Genomic DNA, 24,407 nt, shown 5'->3' on the forward strand with positions numbered 1-24,407 from the left:
CCAGAGACCGGCACACTCAGGTTCTATTCAGTTCCTGGAGGTTAAACCTTATGTTGACAGCCACCAACGACTACCACATGCGAGCGATCTTTGACTGCACCCCCCTCCTCGACACATGCACACCGCATGCGTGTCTTCTCAGTTGACAGGTGCTGTCATTTAAGAGCTTGAAAGAATGAGCTGAGGTATTGTGTGCACTTGTCTTTGCGTCAAGAAGCCTACACACACATACTAAACTGTGTCGAAACACTGACAACACATTCATTGACGTGCCAAGATTTGCGTGGCTGAGCATCTACCTCACCGACTCTGGGATACTTATTAAAGTGCTGATCACTACATGCTTAAAATACAAGAGAAAACCCACCACGTTGTGAAGTACGCCTGCTAATTTTGAGAGTACATGATGATGTATATGCTATAAATAGCTGCATTTATATACTCTGGCATTATACGCAAACATCCTGCAATCCAGCTCATCAGTATCAGCACCTACATCAAGATAATGCTGTTACACAGCGCTCAATGTTTAAGGATGCTCCGATGGCCCGGGACGCTCAGCTTTAGGAACTGCTCTATAAATAGGAACGTTTGGTTTTGTGTTTTAATTTATTGCATTTGCTGATTTAAACAGGTCACCTAGCTATATGTGTGAGGTTTTGTCAAATATACAAAAATGGCATATGACAGAATTGGCAGCATTATTGGTTGTTTAATTGAATTGTTTGAGGTATTTTTGTGCGGAAAATCATCCTGACTGGGTCCCAGTGACAACTTTTGTACCTTTTTCTGACAGGGTAGAACTCACGCAGACAAACGCCACCAACAGTGACAACTTGACAGCGTAATGATTTTTACAGCTAATTCAGCTGAAGCTTCGGCGACAGATGAGAACAATTGGGATTTTTCCACGAATCGATATGTAACCATAAGTTGGAAATAAAAATACTGAATCTGAATACCATCTCTCTGTTTAATGTTATAGCTGGTGGCTTATGTTTTTTTAATTTAAGCGCTTCGCATTCAAAGGTCATTAATCATTTTTTAGAGTTTACTTTGGAATCGTACACCACAATGCTAATGAAATCTTAGCTGAATCTTTCCTGATCCTGGGTCTTACAGTCATTTCAGCCAACATCTCTGTTAATGCTATGATCCAAAATACCATCCTGCATTCTACTCTCTGCACCTTAATTCGGTTTAATCTTTGCAAATGTCATTATCTGATTTAATTGCCATAATAATGACAATAATAAAAGTTCACACAAGGATATATGCAAATTAATTCTCTTAACAAAAGATAACTCCCGTAGGGCAGGGCATGAGATAGGAATGTGTCAGTTTATTCCTGCACAAAGGGAAGAATTGTTCAGAGCAATGCATGCTTATATACTGTAAACGGCTATTTTACAGCATTCAATCAAGAATGCGTGCTTGCATTAGTGACTTTACCACTGACATATTTTTTATTCATTCTGTAATGTATTAATCAAGTTCCTACTCTATTTTTAAACAAACCTGACAGGTCGAATGGCACCTTAACCAGCTTTCCTTTTATTTAATTGTTGTTTTTTTCATCCACTTATTGTTTTATTCCTGCACTTGTTGCCTTACTTAACTTGAAACTTGGCTTGGCTTACGTGAGAATATCGAAGTAGCAACTACTTTTGTTCACTGACAAGCTACATGGTTCAATGCTGCAATTGCTTAATGCACCTTAAATGGCCATTTGCCAAGGATGATACATTTTTTGAGTATTTTCTAAACTAAATAACAGCTAAGCGAAGTGTCACACTACGGTAGTCTGTTGCATGCAAAAATTAGCCAACACTATTTTTTTAAAGTGAAGTAAACCATACAGAGGTATTTTCAACCCAGGGTCCAGGCAAAAAGGGACAAACCCAGTCGTTGGGTAAATTAAATTAAGTTAAATTAACCCAGAAAATGTTTATATTTGACCCAACAATGGGTTAAAACAACCCAGAATTTTTAGTTGAAACAACCCACAGGTTGTGTCTGTCTCTTTTTGACCCAACGCTAGGTCAAAAGTAAACCAGCATTTTTAAATGTATATTCTTGATGGGACATTTATTTAAAAAAAAAAAAAAAATTAACTGTTAGAATCAATAGACACAACAAAATACAAAGACAATATTAATAGTCACTTGCTCACAAAAGGTTGCATGAATTTATGTCTACTGGAGGATAAACATAGCCTCTTTCACACAGTATTTTCGGAAAATTATCATGAATTTACCAGGATTAATTTACCAGTAAAAAAAAGTGCTGTTCACACCAGCAAGATACTGTTCACACATCAGTGGCAAAATGTGTATATCAAATTCAACCAATGGTGAGGCTAAACAACAAAGACAGGGTGACGCGGGAGCCAGGAAGTATATCGCTATCTGAAATACATTGCCAAAGACGACGTTACAGGGACGCAGGAAGTATAGCAAGGGAGACGCAGCGTCTGGTTCCCTTCTCAAGGAACAACAGTTACATACGCAACCCAAGACGTTTTCATGTGTCAAACACAACTATGCAAAAAAACATTTTGGTATGAATCAACATTTGCATTCAGAAGATATAAGCATTTAAAGCGAACAGTTTAGCACGCGTGTAGAATTTTTATGATATTATCCTACACTACACAGGGAATAATATGGATCTTTTTCCAGAAAACGTCTTGCATAAAATAGATTAAAGCAGTGGTTCCCAAACTTTTTCAGCGTGCGGCCCCCCTTGTGTACGGTGCATTCCTTCGCGGCCCCCCAAAGAAAATTTGTGACAAAAAACTGTTCTAAAACTCAACATTTTAATAAAAAAAACATTAAATTATACAAAAAAGTAGTGCTTTTGGTTAGTAGCCTTTTTTTTAAGGTTTAATTACATAAAATTCAAGATAAATTAATGTTTGTTATAAAATGTCATAAAACTGGGGCCCCCCGGCACCATCTCGCGGCCCCCAGTTTGAAAACCACTGGATTAAAGCACTTTCAATGACCTGAATCTATGCATGTATATTTTCAAAAACCTCCCAGGGCCTTGAATTTTTTTCCCCAGATTCACAAACTTTCAAGGATTATAAGGACCCGTGGGAACCCTGAAGACTAAAAGTCCACCTTTACATCTTCCACTTTAATGTTTTTTCTGCTCAAAATGACACATATGTGGTTTGGTTTTCCATTTGAAGCAATGATATTCTTTGTTCATCTATGGGATACCACCAGGTAGCGACTTTAGTGATTCAAAAGGCATGTCACAATGCATAGTTTTTATGTTATTCTGCGTTGATACTATCATGTTTAGAAAGGTGGTCCTCTGAATGTTTTAAAAAGTCATTGGTGGGCCATAAATTGCAAAAGGTTGAGAACCGCTGCATTAGATGACTTCAAACAGAACTGAACTGGGGACCCGTGTCTTGGACAGCAGTACTGTTTACACATTAGGCTTCACAGAGGGTGTGCTAAGGACGTGGGCATTTCGGCAAATAGATGGTAAGCTGTTTCAAACTACTTTGGTGAGGAGATGTGGATGTTAACTTCAGGTGCGCTCGACTTTAACCAGCATGCGCATGGAAATGTCCGTAAATAGTGTGGGGGTAAACGCGTCATCTGTATCAAAACGTTTTGATTGGCCTGAAGCTGTCACATTTTGATGTCATCTGTTCTTAATGCTGGTAATCCTTATTCTCTGTCCACACATAATTAATGGTAATCTTACAAGCTCTCTTACAGGTAAATTGGCAGCACTGATTTACCAGAAAGGTTCTGTTCACACATGATCCGTTAACTGCAATTAACCAGTGTGAAAGGGACTCATGTTTAGAGTTGTTTAAAACACATCTGTATCACAGTATCAAACATATTAATCTCTCATAATTAAAACAGCACACTAGTCTCCAGGTGCTGTCGTTCAGATCAATCAAGCCATGTTTTTGATGTGATGTAATGTGGTTTGAATAAAGACCCATTTGTTGGTGTTGACATCAGCCACTGCAGGTGACAGGGCAGGAATGATTTATACAAGCAATTAACTGTGTGTCTGTGTAAAGTGAGAGCAGTTCAGTTCTCTAGACGGCCAATTAGGAAACAAGGAAACTTCAGCTCAATTTTACACAGTCTCCTACAGTCCAACCACTGCCTTATTAAATAATACTTCATTCGTCATTTGGGGAAAAGACACTTTAGGTGCATTTCGACAAACTACCAAGTCGGTGACTTCTGCATTCTTTACACTGTTTGCTAGGTTTACTTGTTCACATGTGTACTTTGTTAAATACTTACATAGACAAAGCATCTCTAAATGTTGTACTTACATGCATACACACACTCTCCAAACACGCTCAGGAGTGAACACAAAACATAATTACACACTCTCCAATACCTTCATATTATCTAGCTATGTGCTAATCCAAACACAAACACAATAAGCTTACGCCAATCAAACACTCTGAGCAAACAGCACATCTGAGCTGAGTAAATAAACTTTTTCCTGCACTAGTACTGTATCTGGACAAATGCACAGAGCATTCACAAACACACTTTTGAGATTGAGTGAAAGAGATGAATTTCTCACAGGTCAACACAGAAAAATACTACATTACTGACATAATTTCATGTATAATAATTTAATTTGAAAACCTTTAAAGCTGAAGACTAAAGTCACAAACATAACTGCACAAGAAAGTGCTTGAAATGGCAAACCAATCTCACAGCAAGCCAGTGAGATTGGTTGAGCGATTGTTGTTGTGTCAAGATGCTCAAACAGAGCTTATTTTAACCAATAAACTGCTTGCTGAGAGTCGTCTTTGCATATTCATGAATAGAGGACTACACAGATGCCTTATATCTTGTGACGTAGTACAAGATGGCTCAAAACTAAATAGATAAAATGAACTTCTCTCTTATTAATAAACATAACAGATGCTATCATTTTTTAATAATGTTTATCCTGTATACATGGATACATGTGTGTTAACATATGTGACCCTGACTGTGAAAACCCAGCTGAATTCATTTTTGTAAATTTAATGTTTTCCTACATAATCCTACAAAGAAAATTCTTAATAAATATCTTGATATGATATCTTTAATATCGACTAAGGAAATATCAAAGATTGAAATTAAAGCAAAATTAATGACTGAAATCAAACTTTGATGAAGTAGATCTTTATTTAATTTTGCTTCATGTCCCCTTAGGGGCTCCATAGCAAGCCTATTCAAAATCTGAATCTTTTTAGTTATTTTGACCATTTTTTCCCCTATTTCTATTTTCAGTTAATAAATACAAATAGTTGATAAAATGATTAAAAAAAATTACTTTAACCCCCAAAATTTTTTTATCTTTTTTTTGTATTTTAGTTTTAAAGATTAACTTCTCAATCTCAAGGTATTACCCTTGAATACTAATCAAGATAAAGTCTAAAGTCCAAGCCTAAAAGTCCACCTTTACATCTTCCACTTTGAAATTTGTTTTTTCCATTTGGAACAATGACATTCCTTGTTCATCTAAAATGCATGTCACAATGCATCGTTTTTATGTTATTCTGCGTTGATACTATCATGTTCAGAAAGGTGGTCCTCTGAATGTTTTAAACAGTCATTGGTGGACCGTAAATTGCAAAAGTTTGAGAACCTCTGCATTAGGTGACGTCAAACAGAACTGAACTGGGGAAGAGTCGCAAAAGATTGAAATTAAAGCAAAATGAATGACTGAAATCAAACTTTGATGAAGTAGATTGTGAGACTGTTTAATGACCGTTTAACATAAGAAAATTACACACTGAGGCAGTTTTAAAATTAAATGTGACCACAAAACCAATCAGAAGTAGCACGGATATATTTTTAGTACAAAATTATACATTTTTCTTTTATGTCAAAAAATATTAGAATATTATGTAAAGATCATGTACCATGAAGATGTTTTGTAAACTTCTTTTTTTCTTTTTGAGTGGATACAGTTGCTATGACTTCATTAGGACAACTTTAAAAGGGATTTTCTCAATATTGTGATTTTTGGCACCCTCAGATTTTCAAATAGTTGTATTTCGGCCAAATATTGTCCTATTCTAACAAACCATACATCAATGGAAAGCTTTTTATTCAGCTTTCAGACGATGTATAAATCTCAATTTCAAAAAATGGACCCTTACTGGTTTTCTGGTCCAGGGTTACAAATCATGATCTTCTAAAGACAAGACCCTTATTACACTGTAATAGTTTTTCTTAAAAATACACCATCTGTGTGCTCTCAATCTCAGCCTTAATATGCCTGTCCTTTATCCCATTTAACATATGACCTTAGTTTAATGTCTAACATGACTAATTGTGGTGCGGCTATTCTGAAACGCAGTTCTGTTAGTTGTAATATGATATTAACCGCAAGGTTTAAACTTTGCACAAATATCAACATGTAAAGCACTCTGTACTTTTTAGTTTTAAAGCCATGGCGGCGCGCTGACGCCGAACCAACATTACAGCGTTCAAGCTTCTCGAGCCGTTCCTGTCATCACCAACCAACACCCTGAAGACAAAGTCCTGACAGGACACCCAAATTAACTTACGTTCACATGTTAATGGATGTCTTTTCTTTATTGTGTGTCTGCACACAGACTAACCGACGTATGTCCCACTTAAATAATTTAGTGATTTGTTGCTATAAATTTTAATATTTCATTTATTAGCAGGTGTTGCCTTGTTTTCCATTTAAATATCATAGATGTGTTAAATAAATTATTAGACTTATATATTATTCTAACAGTAAACAATAGATTTTACATGGATAACTTGCATAGAATGGCACACCTTTGGATAAAATACTGATAACTGATATATACAATTAATACTTAAACTTAATTTCATTTACTTTTGAACAATTTGAACATATTAAGTCCAATATCCACTTTTAACTATTTTTAAGGAAAATCACAATAAATTCAACCCTTTATATTCTACTCTTAAATTGTGAAAATGCATGTACATTTACTTGCTTATTATTTTATGTTATTTAAAAAAATACATTTTTATATATATTATATATATATTAGATGTTGTTTAGTATTTTCTTTTACAATTATTATAAACATGTATTTATTGTTTATTATTATTTAGTCATTTAGGTTTACTGTTGTAACAAATTAATTTCTCCAATGAGATTAAGTACGATCCTGTCCAGCCCAAACTTAACATTAATATTATAAAAGCAATATAGCGTTTAAAAATACTAACAATTACAATAACAATTTTGTCGTACTATACTGTACTACACAAACAATGTTGCAATTCTTTCTGCATTCCTGTCCAAAATTAACCCTTCATGATTTTATGTTAAATGAATAACAGTTAATTGCAAATTTTACACTTGACTTTCTTTTAAAGTATTTGTCATCTGTCAAATTATGTGTATAAATCAAATTATAACTGTGTAAAGCTACAAAAGTGCTAAAGTTAATAAATAATATAAATAATAAAGCTATAAATGTGGACAGAAAGAAATAAGCTTATCATTGTCTTAGTGAAACTCTTATAAACACAAACAAACTAGCCTCAAAACCAGCCAGATTGTACAGCGTAAATGAAAAAGCAGCACTCTGCTGACCCCTGTGTGTAGTAACTGGTAACAGCATGTGCGTGTGTTTTCTCTGCCACCCATTCCTACATATCTAAACCGAGTGTGGTGAGTAAAAAATGTAAACTTTTAGTTCACTACTGATTACTGATTGAAATGCCAATTCTTAATGAACTCCACTATAATGCACACACACACACACAGGTTACAAAGTTATTAAAGTTATGCCTAAACCAAATTTATGGTGTAATTAAAGCTTGTTTATATTCCCACATAGTGATCCTGATTGCGGTTGTTTCAGTATGACAGCTATTTTTAAATACAATGTTTTGGGGGGTTGTAGAGCCAAGTAGCCAAAGGGAACTTTCTGTTATATGTCATCGTAAAATTAAGCTTCCTGATTAGACACCTATAAATTCATGTTTAATAGGATTCCTGTCATAGCAAAAAATTAGGTTTCCTGATTTAGCTCACTGACACTTAAAACATTCCTCTCTTTTATCCAGTGTTTCTAAATAAATTACCACCTGAATAATTGTGGGGTTTTTTTTGCCGTCTATAACTCTACTGGTTTAGCAGGCTTGCAGGTGCTGTGGCATCTCTTTAAGACTCATGTATTATTTAAATGTACAATCACACAAAATAAAATGAACAAATATATATGTGTGGAATGTTCACCAAGTGTAATGTCTCACAAGATTTATAAACTGGAAACGAATCCCTACATTGCCCTCAGCTGCAGGTCAGTATAAAGAAACTGAACTATTACTATTGCAACAACTGTTTTTGTGTACAAAAGTATTACAGACAGAAAAACGATTACACTTTTGTTTATCTTTAATAAACAGTCAACCGCATTTCATTGGCAAATCCTGGGACCGAGTATAACAGCATGACAAGTAACTGAATGAAACGGGGGTTAATATTAAAGCCTTATTTACACCCCCCTAAAGTATCTCTGTCTCGTTCTGTTTTTGATCTTCTTATTCCATCATCTTCCTCCCTCTCTCACTTTAACTGGCCTTTCCCATAAATTACCCTGTGGAGCACCCACACAGAAGTTCACACAGAGCGTCTGATGGCCAACTCTGACTAACATCCCCCTGACCTCATCCCAGATGACTAGACATTAAGGGTGTGTTTAAGGAACAGAGAGTGAAAGGACTCAACAGTCTTCTGTGTTTGGTTAAGAGTTTTTTCCTTTCCCGAACTATTACTGGATGGGGTCATTTGCTCACCTCACAGACACTAAGAAAGAAACTGTGTGTATATACACGAATCTGGCTACGCTTGTAAGGGCCAAATATTTAAAAACGTCCTTGCAACTATAGCAAAACTGGTTCTGACTAATCGAACAAATCATGTTCTACTTTAAATCTAATAATGTGTACTGGTTTCTCTGAAGACAAAGTTTAAGAGAAGGGTATAAAAACACTGGGTTGATTTTAACCCATGGATGGGGAAATATTGGACAAAAGCATAAACGGTAAAAAAATGGACATAGTGTCCATAGTGACTTTTTTTGAGGCCAATAGCAAAGCTTGCAGTCGCCATCTTGGCCACGTATCACTTGCCCATAACTGAAAATGGGTAGAAAGGCGCGAAGTGGGTAGGCCTAAAGCTATGTTTATACTCAAAATGACATCAACGCGGAGTGGGCGGACGTGTGCGGGACCCCATTTCGCGTGGAGGTGTGCACGGCAATTTTTATAACCGCACGTGCGGCTCCGCATCCGAAAATTATTGAACTTGAGGTGATTCTGTCCGAGCAGGCAAGCCTGTGACGTATCTCTTTGATCAATCCATGCAAAACAATGCATATACTATTTATCTGACCTTCTGGAATTAAAGTATGGAAACTTGCAGATTAAAACACAAATTATTTTTGGCTTATATTTGTATTGGTGAACCACTGGATCTGTACTGTTTGTTTAGTAAAACATTTATGAAATGGTAATTTTTTTAATAAAGACATATTTAAGAGATTGTTGTTTTATTCATGTTCTCATATTTATATATCAAGCTCTGATGTTATAAGCATGAGGGTTGTTCCAGCGGACGACGACTTCTTTTCTCTTCTTTGAGTTTGTTTTTGACTTGATTGCTCATGTTGCCCCCTGGCGGTTCAAAGAATAGTGCAACAGCGAGCGCGTCAGCTATAAATGCCTCATCTGTTTGATAACGATGCATTCACACGGGGCGTAAGCGTTAACGCTTCCCATTCACTTTTAAGGGGTGACGTCATGCGTTGCCGAACTGAAGTGTGGATCGGTCGGCGCCGCATCAGTGCCGTTGCTCGCGGCAGAAGTTGAACATTTCTCAACTTTTCAAGCGGCAACGCGTGCGTCAGCCAATCAGATCGCCTTATGCAATTAACCTAGGCAGAGTCAGCCAATTACATTTATGGAAGACCGAAGCATAGGTTGCGGCCACTGTGATTGGCTGTTGGCCACGCTTCAGACAAGCCTTCCGTCAAGCGTTAACGCTTTCGCCCCGTGTGAATGCACCGTTAGACACGCGCGCGTGCACAATCAGCGGAGGCACAGGTAGCGGACCAAAGCGCGAGTATAAACAAAGCTTAAGGTGACTGGTTTCCAGACCCACACCTGCCTAGCTTGACAATAGTGTTAGCAGTGGCAGTTCACCTGTTACTCAAGTGGCCACGCCCTTAATTATGCAGAACTTTAACTGTGCTTTCACACCGCCACCGGCGAGAGCGGCAAAGTGTCCGGAAGTCATTTATTTACAATGAGAGACGGCGGCGAGCTCCGGCAAACAGCGTCATGTACGGTGTGAGCGACGAGGAGAGTTAAAATCAGTTCAACTTTATGGTATTGAGCTATGACGCAGTTCGGCGGCAACCAATCGGAAGGCGAAAACCTAGAGAAGAGTTCAGAGAATGCATTTGAGCGTCCACTACACCTTTTCTATAGCGTCGTTGGCAGGGCAGCCAGAGCTTTTATTGACGCTCTCGCCGGTGGCGGTGTGAAAGCACAGTAAGGCTTAATATAACATAAACGGATGAGTTACAAACAAATTAACCTCCTCACAGTTGTCATGAAGGAAAAAATTTGCTATATAGACCAAAATCACTTTTATTTACAAGACTGTAAACATTACTTTCTGCTGTAAAGTTGGGAATTTTAACATGGGGGTCTATGGGAACTGACTCCCTTTTGGAGCCAGCCTTCAGCGGCCCGTCAATGAATTGCAGTTTAAGTCACTTGCGTATTGGCTTCATCGGAAGATTGCCCCTCGGACATGCATGTTGGGATATAAATAAACCTATGCTGTTTTGTTTCAAATCATGACTGGGAAACAAAAACCCACCATATAGGTTTATTTATAACCAAAGATATTGAATATACCAGGATTGAGCATTTCTATAGACCCTTTTACTGTTTGTACACAATGATAACGTAGCAACCTATAAGCACGCATTTTGGCAACGAAAGTATGGCGAGAATCAGCAGCGTGTCAAGCTACGCGAGCGGTTAAGCAACAGAGACAAAGTTAGTTATTTTAAAAAGTTTACTTTATCAAATGGTATCCGGCTACCAGATCAGTGTACTATAGTGGAGTGGATAAAAGACGTTAGCAGATGGCCAAATATATATAATATAAATATAAAATATAGGGTATAAAAATATACAAATATTAGTGCAACTTTAAACGCAAGAACCAGACATTTTGATGCTGGGAAACCGTTTTGATAAAATTTCTGAGTTGTTAGAACCACTGGGGAATAACACCACTTTCGTTGCCAAAATGCACGCGCAACTATTTGATCACGTGGGCTGTAAAAGGACCCATACGTTTAATTTTTTTGCCAGTTGCCCTTGAAAGCCCCCCCCCACATAAAAAAGCAACTTAACCCCTGGCTTTATAACGTGGAGGGCCAAATGTCCTCAAAAATATAGTGAAATGTATTGTGTATGAGAACATTTATAGTCAGTGTGAGAGTTTTCTGTCCAGTAGGAGTCAAAGGACAAACTGAATCTGTATGTCTGAAAAAGAAGACAGACAGAGATACAGAGAGAAAAAAGATGGTTTACCTTAACATGACTCTGTGCTCCCAGGTTATATATTTCAGTGGGTTTGACTTCATTGATAATCTTCACCAAGCATGTGCTGTCGGTCAAATCACCATAGTGCAACTTCATGTCTATGAGTCACAGGCGAATGTAAAAATAAAGATTTATTATACTCCATTTCACAAGAAGTGGCATATATTATGCCTCTTATGGAAAGGTTAAGAAATAGTTTAACCCTTTAGACCTGCTGAGACACTCTCCCTCTCCCTTACAATCTCTCTCACTCTCACTCACTTACCCACTCACTCACTCTCTTAAGTTTATAACCACAGTTCATTTGAAAAGAAAAATTCTTGTCATTGTTTATTCATCCTCATGTCTTTCCAAACCATATGACTTTCCTTATTCCCTAGAACACATTTAAAGAATATTCCAGTCACTCGTTTTTATAACGAAAGTGGAGTAAGACAGAAATAACACTACAATTAGAATGGTAAAGGTGTCATTAAAATGGTCCATATGACTTATATGAGGTTTATGGAAAGTCATACAATGGTGACTGTGGTCCACTATAGTACACTGATCTGGTAGCTGGATACCATTTGATAAAGTCAACTTTTTAAAAGACTTACAATATTCCTCTCCAGTGTGCTGTGACCATATTAAAGGGATAGTTCGGCCAAAAATGATATTAAACCAACAATTTTCTCAACCCCAAGCTGTTCGAGATGCATATGTCCATCATATTTCAGACAAACACATTTTCAGTTATTTTAGAGAATGTTTTAGATCTTTCAGTTGATTAAATGTAAAAGTTATGGGGTCCACTCCTTCAAGCCCAAAAATGTGCATCCATCCTTCACAAAACAAATCCAAACGGCTCCATGATGCCAAACAAAGGCCTTCTGAGGGTACCGGTAATCCAAACGGTGTTGTTGTAGAAATATCCATATTCAAAACCCTACAAACGAAAACAACTAGCTTCTGGTAACGCCGCCATCTTAGTCGCGTCCACATTCAAGATGCAAGCGTACGCAGTTTACGCAGGGTTCTGTGCTGCTGCTCTGTGCCCCCGCCCTCCGAATTTGTCATACGTCACTAAGAAAAGTGCGTACACTACGCTGATAATCTCTCCTGAATACAGAGGAGTCTAAGATGGATACCGAAAGCTAGTTATTTCGTTTACAAAGTTTTAAATATGTATATTTCTACAACAAAACGGCACGAATTGCTCTTCAGAAGGCCTTTGTTTATCATCCTGGAACCGTTTGGGTTTATTTTGTGAAGGATGGATGCACATTTTTTGGACTTGAAGGACATGGACCCCGTAACTTTACATTTGATTAACTGAAAGATCAAAGACATCCTCCAAAATAACTGAAAATGTGTTCGTCCGAAAAATGATGGACATATGCATCTCGGACGGCTTGGGGGTGAGTACATCATGGGTTTAATATCATTTTTGGCCGAACTATCACTTTAATAAGTAACTTGAACCTAAGTGATGATTTAGATTTGTAAAAAATGAATCAATCAATTCATTGGAAAGATGTGATTTAAAGGGATACTCCAGCAAATAATAAAAATTACCCCATGATTTGCTCATCCTCAAGCTATCATCAATGTACATAATCACCTTTTTTTAAACAAACACATTCAAAGTTATTTAAAAAAATATCCTTGATCCTCCAAGCTTTATAACGGTAGTAAACAGGGACCAGGAAACAACTTCTAACTTTGAAGCCCAAAAAGTGCATCCATCCTTCAGAGACGTAATCCACGTGGCTCCAGGGGGTTGATAAAGGCCTTCTGAGAGTAATTGATGTAATTTTGTAAGAAAAATATGCATATTTAAAACTTTATATTAACTAGCTTCCAGCGACATCCAATACACATTCACAAGAGAGTAGCGTAGCAGCATACAGTACACTTTTTTGGGCTGCAAAATCAGAAGTTGTTCCCTGATCCCAATTTACTACCATTATAAAGCTTGAAAGAGAAAGGCTTTTTTTTATAGTTTTGTCTGAAAAAGATAATCATGTACATCGAGGATGGCTGGAGGGTGAGTAAATCATAGGGTAATTTTCACTTATTCAATATTCGCTGGAGTATCACTATATATCGGAGTGTAGACATTTTGTGTATTTCAGCCTGCTATTATATACCTCGAGGCTTTGAATATACTGCAAGAGTTATATGATCCATTTGTATGATATTTTTCTTCTCATTTTAGAGTATGACGGCAACAGTCCTTCTTCACTTTTATTGTAGATAAAAAGCAGCTGGCACTAACTTAGATATACTGTAATAAAATTCTGTAGAAATTACAGTATTACTGGGTATTACTGGCAACTAGCTGCCAGTAACTTACTGTTGATTTTACATTTATGTTATTTACTGGCAACAGTTTGTTCAAAGTTAAATGAACATGAAACATTTTCAGTCTTTATCTTCTACAGTAAGTTACTGGCAACCAGCTGCATAATTACAGCAAATTTTTTACATTGTAGTTAAAACCAACATGGATAACACTCCACAGTTTGTGCTCCACAAAAGATAGAAAGTCAAATGGGTTTGGAACAATATGAGGGCGAGTAAATAATGGGAGAGTTTTCATTTTTAGATGATCTCTTTCTTTCAAAGACAAACATCACCTAAGCGAGACCTGACGATTTACCAAGGTATTTATTATTACATGAATAGAGATCATAATCATATCAAAACATTTTTAAAATGATTGATTGACAGAACTAGGATCACAACAGCCACCCATCACCAGCTCTACTGAAAAGAAGAAAGCAGTCTGTTTCTGGATTTGTGCAAGACTTGAATTCATTCTAGTAGTCATTTATACCTTCAAAAACCAGACACAGACTAAGAAGATTTAGGCTAATCATAAAAGAAAATACCTCAATGAAAATACTGAATAGACAACTTACAACTCTTAGAGGATCCAATTCCTATTGATATTTTACATGGGTTAGAGACCATTCATGTGTTTACAATTGTAATAAACATGATTATTAAAGTCAGATGTTTGGATGCAAAACTCACTTCCTTCTGTGTGGGTTTGAGGGTTATGATAGAGGTGCTCAATACGGCCTGTGTTAAAAGAACTGGACCTGCGCAGGATACCATGAACCTGATCCGAAGAAAATAGATTTATAAATAATTAGATAAACATATAAGGAAAAATTCTGTCATTATTTTCTGACTCTCGTGTTGTTACAAACCTGTATAAATTTCTTTATTTTGATGAAGACGAAAGAAGATATTTTGAGCAATGTTTGTAACCAAACCGATTGTGGGCCACATTCACTTCCATAGTAGGAAAAAAGCATACTATGGAAGTGAATGGGTTGCATTTGGTTACAAACATTTCTCAAAATATCTTCCTTTGTGTTCGTCAGAACAACAACATTTATACAAGCTTGTAACAACACAAGAGTGAGTAAATGATAAACGAATTTTCATTTTTGGGTGAACTATCCCTTAAATAGTGGCAGAAATGTAAACACCCCACAATTTTTAGGAATATATTATTTTTGTAAAAGTATGACTAACATTTTTAGAATGACGTTTTATAGGTAAAAAGAGAGTTTTGAAAACGACTGTGTTACGTGGAATTTATTTCTGATGGGTTTATAGGATGTTTTGCAGGGTTATTTTGGATCACCCACCTCATAACCTTTAGCCAGCAGAAATTCAGCCAGGTAGGAACCATCCTGAAACCACAAAGAGGGAGAATTGTATAAAGTCTTTAAGACATACACACACACACATTACGACAAACATTTCCCAAAAAAAGTACGCAACACAATGACCATTTCTTTCTAAATTTCACATGCGAGCCAGACCACAGCAAATACACGCCTACATTATACAAATGCACACGTACGCACACACTCTTATGTTGGGACTCGACAAAGAGCCAGTCTCTTCTCACCAAAGCACAGTCCATATATAGTATGCAAAAAAATGGGCAAAAATGGACAAATAAGTACAGACTGCCTACAGGCAACAGCACACACAGTAAGCCAGTAATACAAGCTCACTGATTTATCTTGCTTCATCTTATACACAGACAAAAGAGCACTAAACAAGGCCGTGATGTCAGCTGCCGAATCCACCTGACTTTCAAAAGACGAACCGACTGACACAGAACTTAACTTTCAAAATGCTGAGTCTCTCTCATTCTTATTCTCATCTTTTCTCATTCTCATTTTTTTCCTCTCATACTTCCCGACCGCACATTCTAGAACTTTGGAACATTCCGCCCCGGCCATGGCATTCCGCCCCCCACTTCCTGCTGGGGTGATATAGGCACAATCCCAGGGACCTTTGGGGAAAAAATGAGAAAAGAGCTCAACGCTGTTGTGTGAGCCTGTATATCTTATATGTGTGTGCGTGTGTAATTATGTATATATGCATGTACAAATATACACACAAAGAATGTCAAGGGAAATATAAATGCTTCTAAGAGAATACACTATATATGTATTCTCAAACTTTTTTAGTGTGCGGCCCCACTTTTGTACGGTGCATTCCTTCGCGGAAATTTATGACAAAAACGGTTCTAAAACTTAACATTTGAATTAAACAAAACATTAAATTATACAAAGCAGTGCTGTTGGTTTAGCCTAATTTTTTTTTTTTTTTTTGGGGGGGGTAATTACACAGAATTCATGATAAATTAATGTATTTTATAAAATGTCATAAAACTGGGGTCCCAGTCTCACGACCCCCAGTTTGAGAACCACTGCTCTAGACATGCGTCACTGGCATGTACCATTGAATTGCAAGCACATCTTTGCCCACCTGAGCCTCTCCATGTGATTCTGTGCATGGGTTTGTGCGTGTTTTTCTTTTACAATCACGGCCAACTACAGCACAGACTCGTAACCTTCTGTGATAAAAAGCTTATCGTTACACTGAGACTGTTGGGAAACGTTGCCTGTTTCCCGCAGATTGTGCTCATAGGCAGGAAACTTCGATGGACACGACATTCCAACCAGTCTGAGTATACACACACAAACAGGTCCACACATTGTAAGCCAGCTTTTATTTCTTCATCAACTTTTCCTTAAAATTAAACTTCATGTGAAAAACATCTCAGAAATGCAAGTTAATTTGGAAAAAAACTTCAATGGCAATCATCATCAACCTCTATGTGCATTTTATAAAAATGAAACTGCACTACACACACACACACACACACACACACACACACACACACACACACACACACAGATTGCTAATGGTAAACTGTGAGTGCATTCAAACCAGAATGGTAAAGGAAAGAATGAAAACTCATCAAAGAAAACCAAAGGAATAGAATACAGTTTGTAAAGTATAAAAACTATTACTTCTATGGAATGTCCGCACAAAACATGGAAACCAGAATGTGTGCGTGCGTGTGCGCGTGTCTGTCACTCCATCTGTGTATCATCTCAGTTTGCGCACGTGTCCATTTGCTTGTGTGTGAAGACAGGTCCCTTACATTTGCCTGACACCGCAGTTAAACAGTCTGTCTCCTCTTACAACATCCAAGCACCAAACAAATGCCTCTGTGTTTTCTTATTAACCACAAGTGGGCGCAACATAATTCAGCGCACACATCAACTAAGAGAGGCACAATTAAAGTATTTTGACTATTCATTTCTGGTGCTATGGCAACTACTTGTCTTCTCGAATACAGGCTACTCTTTTTTTCCAATAAGAAAAGCTGTTTTAATTGCTGCGGAAAGAAAATACACGTAAATGTCTCATTAGAATAGATTTTTGTCGTTTGACAGCCCCCTGGTGTCTACAGGGGAAAATGCACCCGGACGTTTCATAATTTTTTCTTATAATTTGTGCTCCTGTTAAGTTTTTAGTGTGTCCTGACATCGTAGTTAAACACTCTCCTCATCCAAGCTCAAACAAACGACTGTGTTCCCCCATAAACCACAACTGTTTGCAACAATTTCAACATAACCCAGCGCACAATGGGAACTGCGCAGACTGTTTGGAGGATGACATCATCGTATCGCGAGAGCAATTCAAACACTGTGCTTTTGCAAGCGCTTTTCGCAGCCCTTATTCGTGTCTATTAATATGATAACTGCTTGAACAATAGAGCAGTGCTTCCCAATCCTGTTCCTCGAGTACCCCTTCCAGAAAGTTTTAGATGTCTCCTTATTTAAAACACATGATTCAACTCATCAGCCTCCTTCCAGGATGGTTAACATGCCTCCCTAACAAGCTGACGGGTTATCAGGTGTTTTAAATAAGGAGATATCTAAAACATTCTAGAAGAGGCTATTCGAGGACCTGGATTGGGAAACACTGATGAACATTTACAAACATGTCGGTCAAAATGTTTAAGATACATACAACACGCATTGAACCGTCCAGCTTTATTAATTACTGCAAAGTGCAGTCTACGTTTTGTTTAGAAAAATAGAACAAAGAACTCAAATGAAATATTTTCAACTAAGGTCTTATTACATCTGACGATTTTTGACAGTTGACAGCCCCCTTCTGTTCATCAAGCAAACTGCACCAGGATGATTTTAATATTTTTCTAATAGAAAGTGTTTGCCCCGTGTCGCTGTTAAAAGTTATTTTAATTAGTCATACCAATACGCCTATCGTTGAGGGAGAAAATAAATGGTATGCAATACGTTTTTCGCAATCAGCACCAAACCAATTGTCTGTTAAAGCCAGTCTATCCTGTTAAACAAATCAGATAAATCAGTACTGATGTGTAGTCCAGAAAGCGGGGTTAACTTGTTATCAGCGAAACCCTGAATTTCTGATGATTAACACAAACCCTGCTTACCCAGGGGGGTATTACAGAAAGCTGGTTATGTAACATACATGGTTAGGGTAAGCAGGGTTTTGGGTTAATCAACCCAAGTTCAAGGTTTCGCTGAGGGTAAGTTAAACCCGTTTTTAGGAATACATCCATGATCATGCCGGTTCCAAAACACCTGATAAGAGTTAGTTTAATCAACCTCCTACTGGTAACCGAGAGTTAATGCGCGCACAAGGAGAATACCTAGGGGTGGTTTCCCGGACAGAGATTAGTTTAAGAGCCAGGACTAGGCCTTAGGTTAATAGAAAATATAACTAGTTTTAACAAACGTGCCTTACTAAAACATTACTTGTGTGCATTCTGAGGCAAAACAAAGGGCACTGATGTATTTAAAGACGTCAGTGCAAGTTGTTTTCAGTTTGGACAGCTCTTACATTTATTTAGTCTAGGACTAGTCTAATCCCTTCCCAGGAAACCGCACCAAAAACATTTTCAATTTCAAACATACCCAGATATCCTTTGTCACATAACCAGCTTTATAACGTGCCACGCATGTGCAGCTGCCACTTCCTGTTAGGCAAATCAGCCACATGATCAGTGTCATTCTGAGTACAGCACTTTATTCAATCTGTGTGTCTTCTCACAACATATAGCTTATTTTCTTCAAGTTTACCTCACTGACAACACAGATGGCCTAAACAATTCCTGAAATACAAAGAAAGCATATCACTATACCAAGAAGAACAAGGACACATAACACGTACGTTAAGAAAAAGCATTAACAAAATAACACAAATATACAGACAGAGACTACAAAACACAAAGACAACATGTCAGACTAATAAAAAGGCATTTGTGTTTTAATCTAATAGTTTCACCTGTCAACATTCCATCTATTGGAAAATAACAATAACTTTTATCAAGATTCGAACTTCCTCAATTAAACATTTAGAGTAAAACTATTAAGTTTAGCACACATATTTTACTGCCTAATAAGGTTCAAAGTCCTTAACTCACTGGAAGATAAAAGAGGTTTATAAACATGCACCTTAAACACTTACTTTACAACACTTACATGTGTTTGCAAGATAACTATTTATTCCACACCCTGTAACATTGTACAATTTATACTACACCCAAATTTTACTCTGAACAACTTCTCAGCAGATATGTGTCACAACTCTCATATTTCATAGTACACACACACAATGAGGCATACAACAAAAAGGTAAGGGAGGGACTGTAACAGCATCCAACAAATATGAGGCCTGTATGAAACACTCCTTCTTATGCACACCTGTTGTTATTGTTGTTAAGCAAACTTCAAACGCCTAATGTTACGTCAGTGTCTAAGAAAACGATCACGTTTAGTACCTGACACAAATGTACTGTACTACGTAGGTCTAAAAACAGTGAAACCGTATAACTAACAGCATTACCTCACTATAATTAGAAGACTGATCAATAGGACACTCGGGGGATACTGTAACTATGGTTGCCATGTAAATAGACTTAGTTTAAACTAATGGGGGCTTTCTCTGTAACTCAGTTGGTAGAGCATTGTAGCAATAGCAACGCTTACGTCAGGGGTTTGATTCCCTGGTCACTCACGTATGCTAATAACATGTAACGCCTGAATGCACTGGAAGTCAATTTGGATACAGGTGTCTGCCAAATGCATTAATGTAAATGCAGTAACTAAAGTTGGCTTATGTGTGCAGTATAAAGTGTCTTATAAGTAAACAAAACAATAAAATACACATAGGCTACTTTAGATATGAAACTTTGCGCACTTTTAAACATCAATCAAGTATATCCTTATGAAAAAACTCCGGTACCTTACTGTAATATTAAGTAAACTGTAGTAAATTCTAGTATAGCGTAGTAGATATATTAATTACTTCACTTTGTTAATGTACACTATAATATTCTCTAGCATTAACTATAGTAAACTGACCAACTGTAGTAAGAAACAAGAAACAATAGTGTCTTGGTATTTTACAATAAAGTACACTACAGTATTTATTTCATCAGGTGGTCATTGACACTTTTGATTAACCACAGGTTGAATAAACTTTATGCGTTCACTGTGAAAGGATGTGTGCATCACCAATGCGAGCCCAAGGAGCCCATAAACATCCCTGACTCCACATCTTCTAACCTATTTCTATAATACCAAGACCTGGCTTCAAAACTAGCATATTCCCTCGGTAGGCAGCCTCATAACTAATCTGTTCATCTATCCAACGACCGTCTCGCAAATGTGAATGACAATACTTCTTGTTACCTGACCGGTTATGCCTGTAATGATCGCCACTTTCCTCTTCGTCTGTCCATCTCCTTTTACTTTACTACAGGCAGATGCTGCTGTACATTGAGCCATTATGTGTAGTTGGTTTTGGTTCGGAGTGAGTTCAGGTGTCCTGGATCCAGTGTGTGTGTTTCTTGGTCATCGGATGATGGATACGCATCCAAAACTCCAGCTGCTTTAGCTACACACCAGGAACCTGCGCTCAGCGGCCAATCAGAGGGCAGAGCGTGAGTGACGTGTACACGACAGAATAAAGAGGAGGAGAGAAATCTTGTTGCTTTTTGCCCGTACACGTGTCACAGCGCCTACTACAGGTCACGGTGTTCAGGAGTAACCACAAACAACAAATTTTAAACTTTATTTAGACGTTAAAAATGTATAATAGATGTATATATATTTGTTGTTAAATATGTTTTAATGTTTTTATAAATGTTGGGTATTCTTATTTTGATGTGAAGCACTTTGTGATTCTTATCTATGAAATGTGCTATAGAAATAAAGTTTGCTTACTTACTATATTTGTTATAAAAAATAACCAAACACTAAGAAATATCTTGATTTTTAGTTGTTTTGACTTATTGTTATGCTTAATTTTTGACTTATTTCAAATCATTTTAAGTCATCTTAAGTTTATTGAGGCCTCTCGTGTGTCTTGGCCCCTTGAAAATCAAGGTTTGCGCGCTCATGCTTTAAAATCATGCAAATTAAACAAAGTGAGGGATTGAAGAACAAGACAACAAATGCTTAATATATATTTTAATGGTAATAATAGTTAGAATTATTTATATATTATATAATTTATAATAATATACATATAATGAAGTTATCAGGCACTTACACAACATTCGACACAACAAAATATATTTCAAATGCTGTTGGCAAAAGTACTCAAATTGTTTGTTGTATTTTCATAATTCATACGTTTTTATTATGTTTCATCATTCATCTATCCAGTCTTAACAAACATACAGTTTTAGACAAAATAAAAACCAGTTCTCTTATTGTTAATATAGATTTCAGAAAGTTTTCAGAACATAAAAATCAAACACATAAAAATAAATAAAGCTTCTCTCTTATTTAGCATTTAAAACAAAGACTGTTTCAAAAAACACTCGTGTCAGCTTTCACTATTTTAAAACACTAATTCGTTAACCAAAACTGATGTACATTTCTGTACATTTCTCCCCCTCTGGTATACTGTGAAAGCATTTTCACAATAGTAAACTTTAGACCGTGTGAACATTATCAGTATAATTGTAGGTAGTGTTCTGTTTTTTTATTGGCCTTCATGGAAGGCAAGATGTCTGCTAAAAAGAGAGGGAGCGAGCAAGACCATACTGTTGCATAAAAGGGCCAGTCTTAAAGCGGGTGTCCCAGTCTCAAAGTTCAAGCTTAAAAATAAAGATACAAAAAGTCTCAGATCAGCAGCTAAACACCTCATGGGATTCAGAACAATTCTTAGAAACGGTTGCATGTTTAATTTATTGATTGTACATTGTTAGAAAAAAATTGATAAAAAATAGTCCTTAGATGCCACTCTATTTGAAAGAGTACACCTCAAAGAGTTAATATTAGCACATCAGAAGTGCATATCAGTACTTTAAATGTACATATTGATACAAACTGAATACACATCTGTACACAGATAGTACATACTTGAACCTTTTTAAGAGTTCTGCCCCAGTAAGAGCTTGGGACCATTTTTACAAATTTTTTTTGACAGTGTAGAGTTTACTGCATGGCTGCATGCAGGTAAGTGTCAAATAATAACAGATACATGCCAGCAGACAAACTCCACCGTTCTTTGGCACTTAAGTCCTAAATCATTTGCAGAATTGAGATGTTAAAGGTGCAGTGTGTAATTTTTAGAAGGATCTCTTAACAGAAATGCAAAATAATATACAAAACTATATTGTCAGGGGTGTATGAAGACCTTTCATAATGAACAGTTACGTGTTTATTACCTTAGAATGAGACCTTTTTATCTACATACACTGAGGGTCCCCTTACATGGAAGTCGCCATTTTGCGCCGCCATTTTTCTACATAAGCCCTTAACGGACAATTTCTCCGACGATGACATGTTTGTCCGGTGGCGGCTACCGTAGCTTCTCTATGTGTTTCAATAGCGAGGGGTGAGCAGTGGACTAAGCCGTTGGTTGCAATTCACAACCTTACCACTAGATGCCGCTAAAAGTTACACACTGCACCTTTAAGAGTGCTTATGTTTTAAGAGATGACTGAGAAATAAACATATTTGTGCGTATAGAGTTTGATCATTTCCTTAAGGCTGTTTAAGCCTTTAGCTTACTTTTTCTAGACCTGGCTTAACAAGACCTCATTCCTATAGCATTAACTATAAACCTTAAGTAAGAAGAACCCAGACGATTCCAATAGCCACACACAGTTCACTCAAACCAGGTCTAGATAGGAGCAGGTTTTCATCTACCCATAAATGTTTACAAAATAGTGTGCAACATACTATAGGTGGTGGGCATTACTTTGCTTGTAGCGCTTCTGAGCTGTTATGTTGAGGTATTTATAAAAAGTAATTACACAGCAAGATATGTAACAGATAGCTGTTTAGGTACATTATTGGTCCAGTTTTTTTGCCACGGCATCACCAGAGCCTTTGATCACTTCTGCAAAAAAAAATCATACAGAAATGAGAAGTGAAAATTTGTTACACGTGTCGGTCAGTGACTTGCAAACAATGAGTTTCATCATAACTGTAAATGTTGATTGACTGCAGATGTACAGCAAAGCGGATGGTAAACACCCAGTTCAACATGGGTGTGCATTCTTGTGAATAGCAAACTTTACAATCATGATCAATTTATAAGCTATTTATAAATGGTATGACATATGGTGCCTGCATGTGTATCTCACCTGTGTCTATGAGACCTCTGGAGGAGGGCCATGTGAAGAGTGACACATATTTTTCTATGAGAGAAACAGAATCATAAAATATTAATAAATCTCAGTTACGATTAAAGCAACACTAAAGAGTTTTTGCTCTTTGGTCCCCCTACAGGTTAGAAGCGTAATTGTCCATTACCACTGTCGTAAATACTGTAGCATAGCTGGATCTGATTGGATTGTAGGTCTGCCGTAAAGCAAGTTTTTGTAGTTTTCACTCGAACTACAGGACTGCGACCCGACTGGAAACTTCTTTAGTGCGGTTTTGGCCGATAGAGGGCTGCAAACCGAATGTGAAAGTCCGTTCACCCCTTTTCGACTTTTTTTGAAAACGTTATTCTAAGGTAAAAAAAACTCTTTGGTGTTGCTTTAATAGGCTATAGGTGGTAATTTAGATGCAGACTTGAAATGTTTTCTAACCTTTTGATGCAGACGGTGGTGAAGTTCTCGGTCTGAAAGCCATGGGTGCTTCAGTGACTGGGATGCACTCATTCTCCAGCTACACAGGAGTCATGAAAATGGCATCAGAATGCAAGCATTTACAGAAACACAATCCCAATAACTACAGTTTTGTCCGTTTATATTTATATTTGAGTGACATAATAATCCCAGCTCTTGCTTTTTACAAGGAGGCGTGTGATGAAATCTTTGGCCTCCTCTGAGATATCCTCAAACTCTGCATCTTCAAAACTCCACTGACAGGCCAGAATGTTATTCAAGGTTTCATTATCATCCTCGCCCAGGAACGGTGACAGTCCACTAAGCCTATACAC

The 24,407-nt window shown here is 37.1% G+C and overlaps 2 protein-coding genes across 6 annotated transcripts in view; both read right to left on the minus strand.

Moving 5' to 3' along the window:
- gmds (GDP-mannose 4,6-dehydratase) overlaps window positions 1-20,927 on the minus strand; it is an 80,735-nt gene extending 59,808 nt beyond the window's left edge. Inside the window, exons 1-5 of one of the 3 annotated variants that reach the window (XM_055186810.2) lie at window positions 20,693-20,927; window positions 15,287-15,331; window positions 14,661-14,748; window positions 14,546-14,566; window positions 11,628-11,737 (exon numbers count right to left, since the gene is read on the minus strand). In XM_055186810.2, the coding sequence (XP_055042785.1) occupies window positions 11,628-11,737; window positions 14,546-14,566; window positions 14,661-14,748; window positions 15,287-15,331; window positions 20,693-20,788 (360 nt within the window). In that variant the 5' untranslated portion in view covers window positions 20,789-20,927. Of the gene's footprint in view, window positions 1-11,627; window positions 11,738-14,545; window positions 14,567-14,660; window positions 14,749-15,286; window positions 15,332-18,913; window positions 19,025-20,692 lie in introns of those variants that run through there. The other 2 variants (XM_055186811.2, XM_055186812.2) reach the window with 2 other exon arrangements.
- Window positions 20,928-21,457: 530 nt separating this feature from the next.
- Window positions 21,458-24,407, minus strand: part of mylk4b (myosin light chain kinase family, member 4b) — a 34,559-nt gene continuing 31,609 nt past the window's right edge. For all 3 annotated transcript variants that reach the window (XM_073856044.1, XM_073856043.1, XM_073856042.1), the window contains 4 exons: window positions 24,243-24,399; window positions 24,055-24,129; window positions 23,605-23,658; window positions 21,458-23,357 (listed from right to left, as the gene is read on the minus strand). In XM_073856044.1, coding sequence (XP_073712145.1) covers window positions 23,611-23,658; window positions 24,055-24,129; window positions 24,243-24,399 — 280 coding nt within the window. In that variant the 3' untranslated portion in view covers window positions 21,458-23,357; window positions 23,605-23,610. The remainder of the gene's footprint in view (window positions 23,358-23,604; window positions 23,659-24,054; window positions 24,130-24,242; window positions 24,400-24,407) is intronic.

Source organism: Misgurnus anguillicaudatus, chromosome 18 (assembly GCF_027580225.2).
Source record: "Misgurnus anguillicaudatus chromosome 18, ASM2758022v2, whole genome shotgun sequence".
Taxonomy (NCBI): Eukaryota; Metazoa; Chordata; class Actinopteri; order Cypriniformes; family Cobitidae; genus Misgurnus; species Misgurnus anguillicaudatus.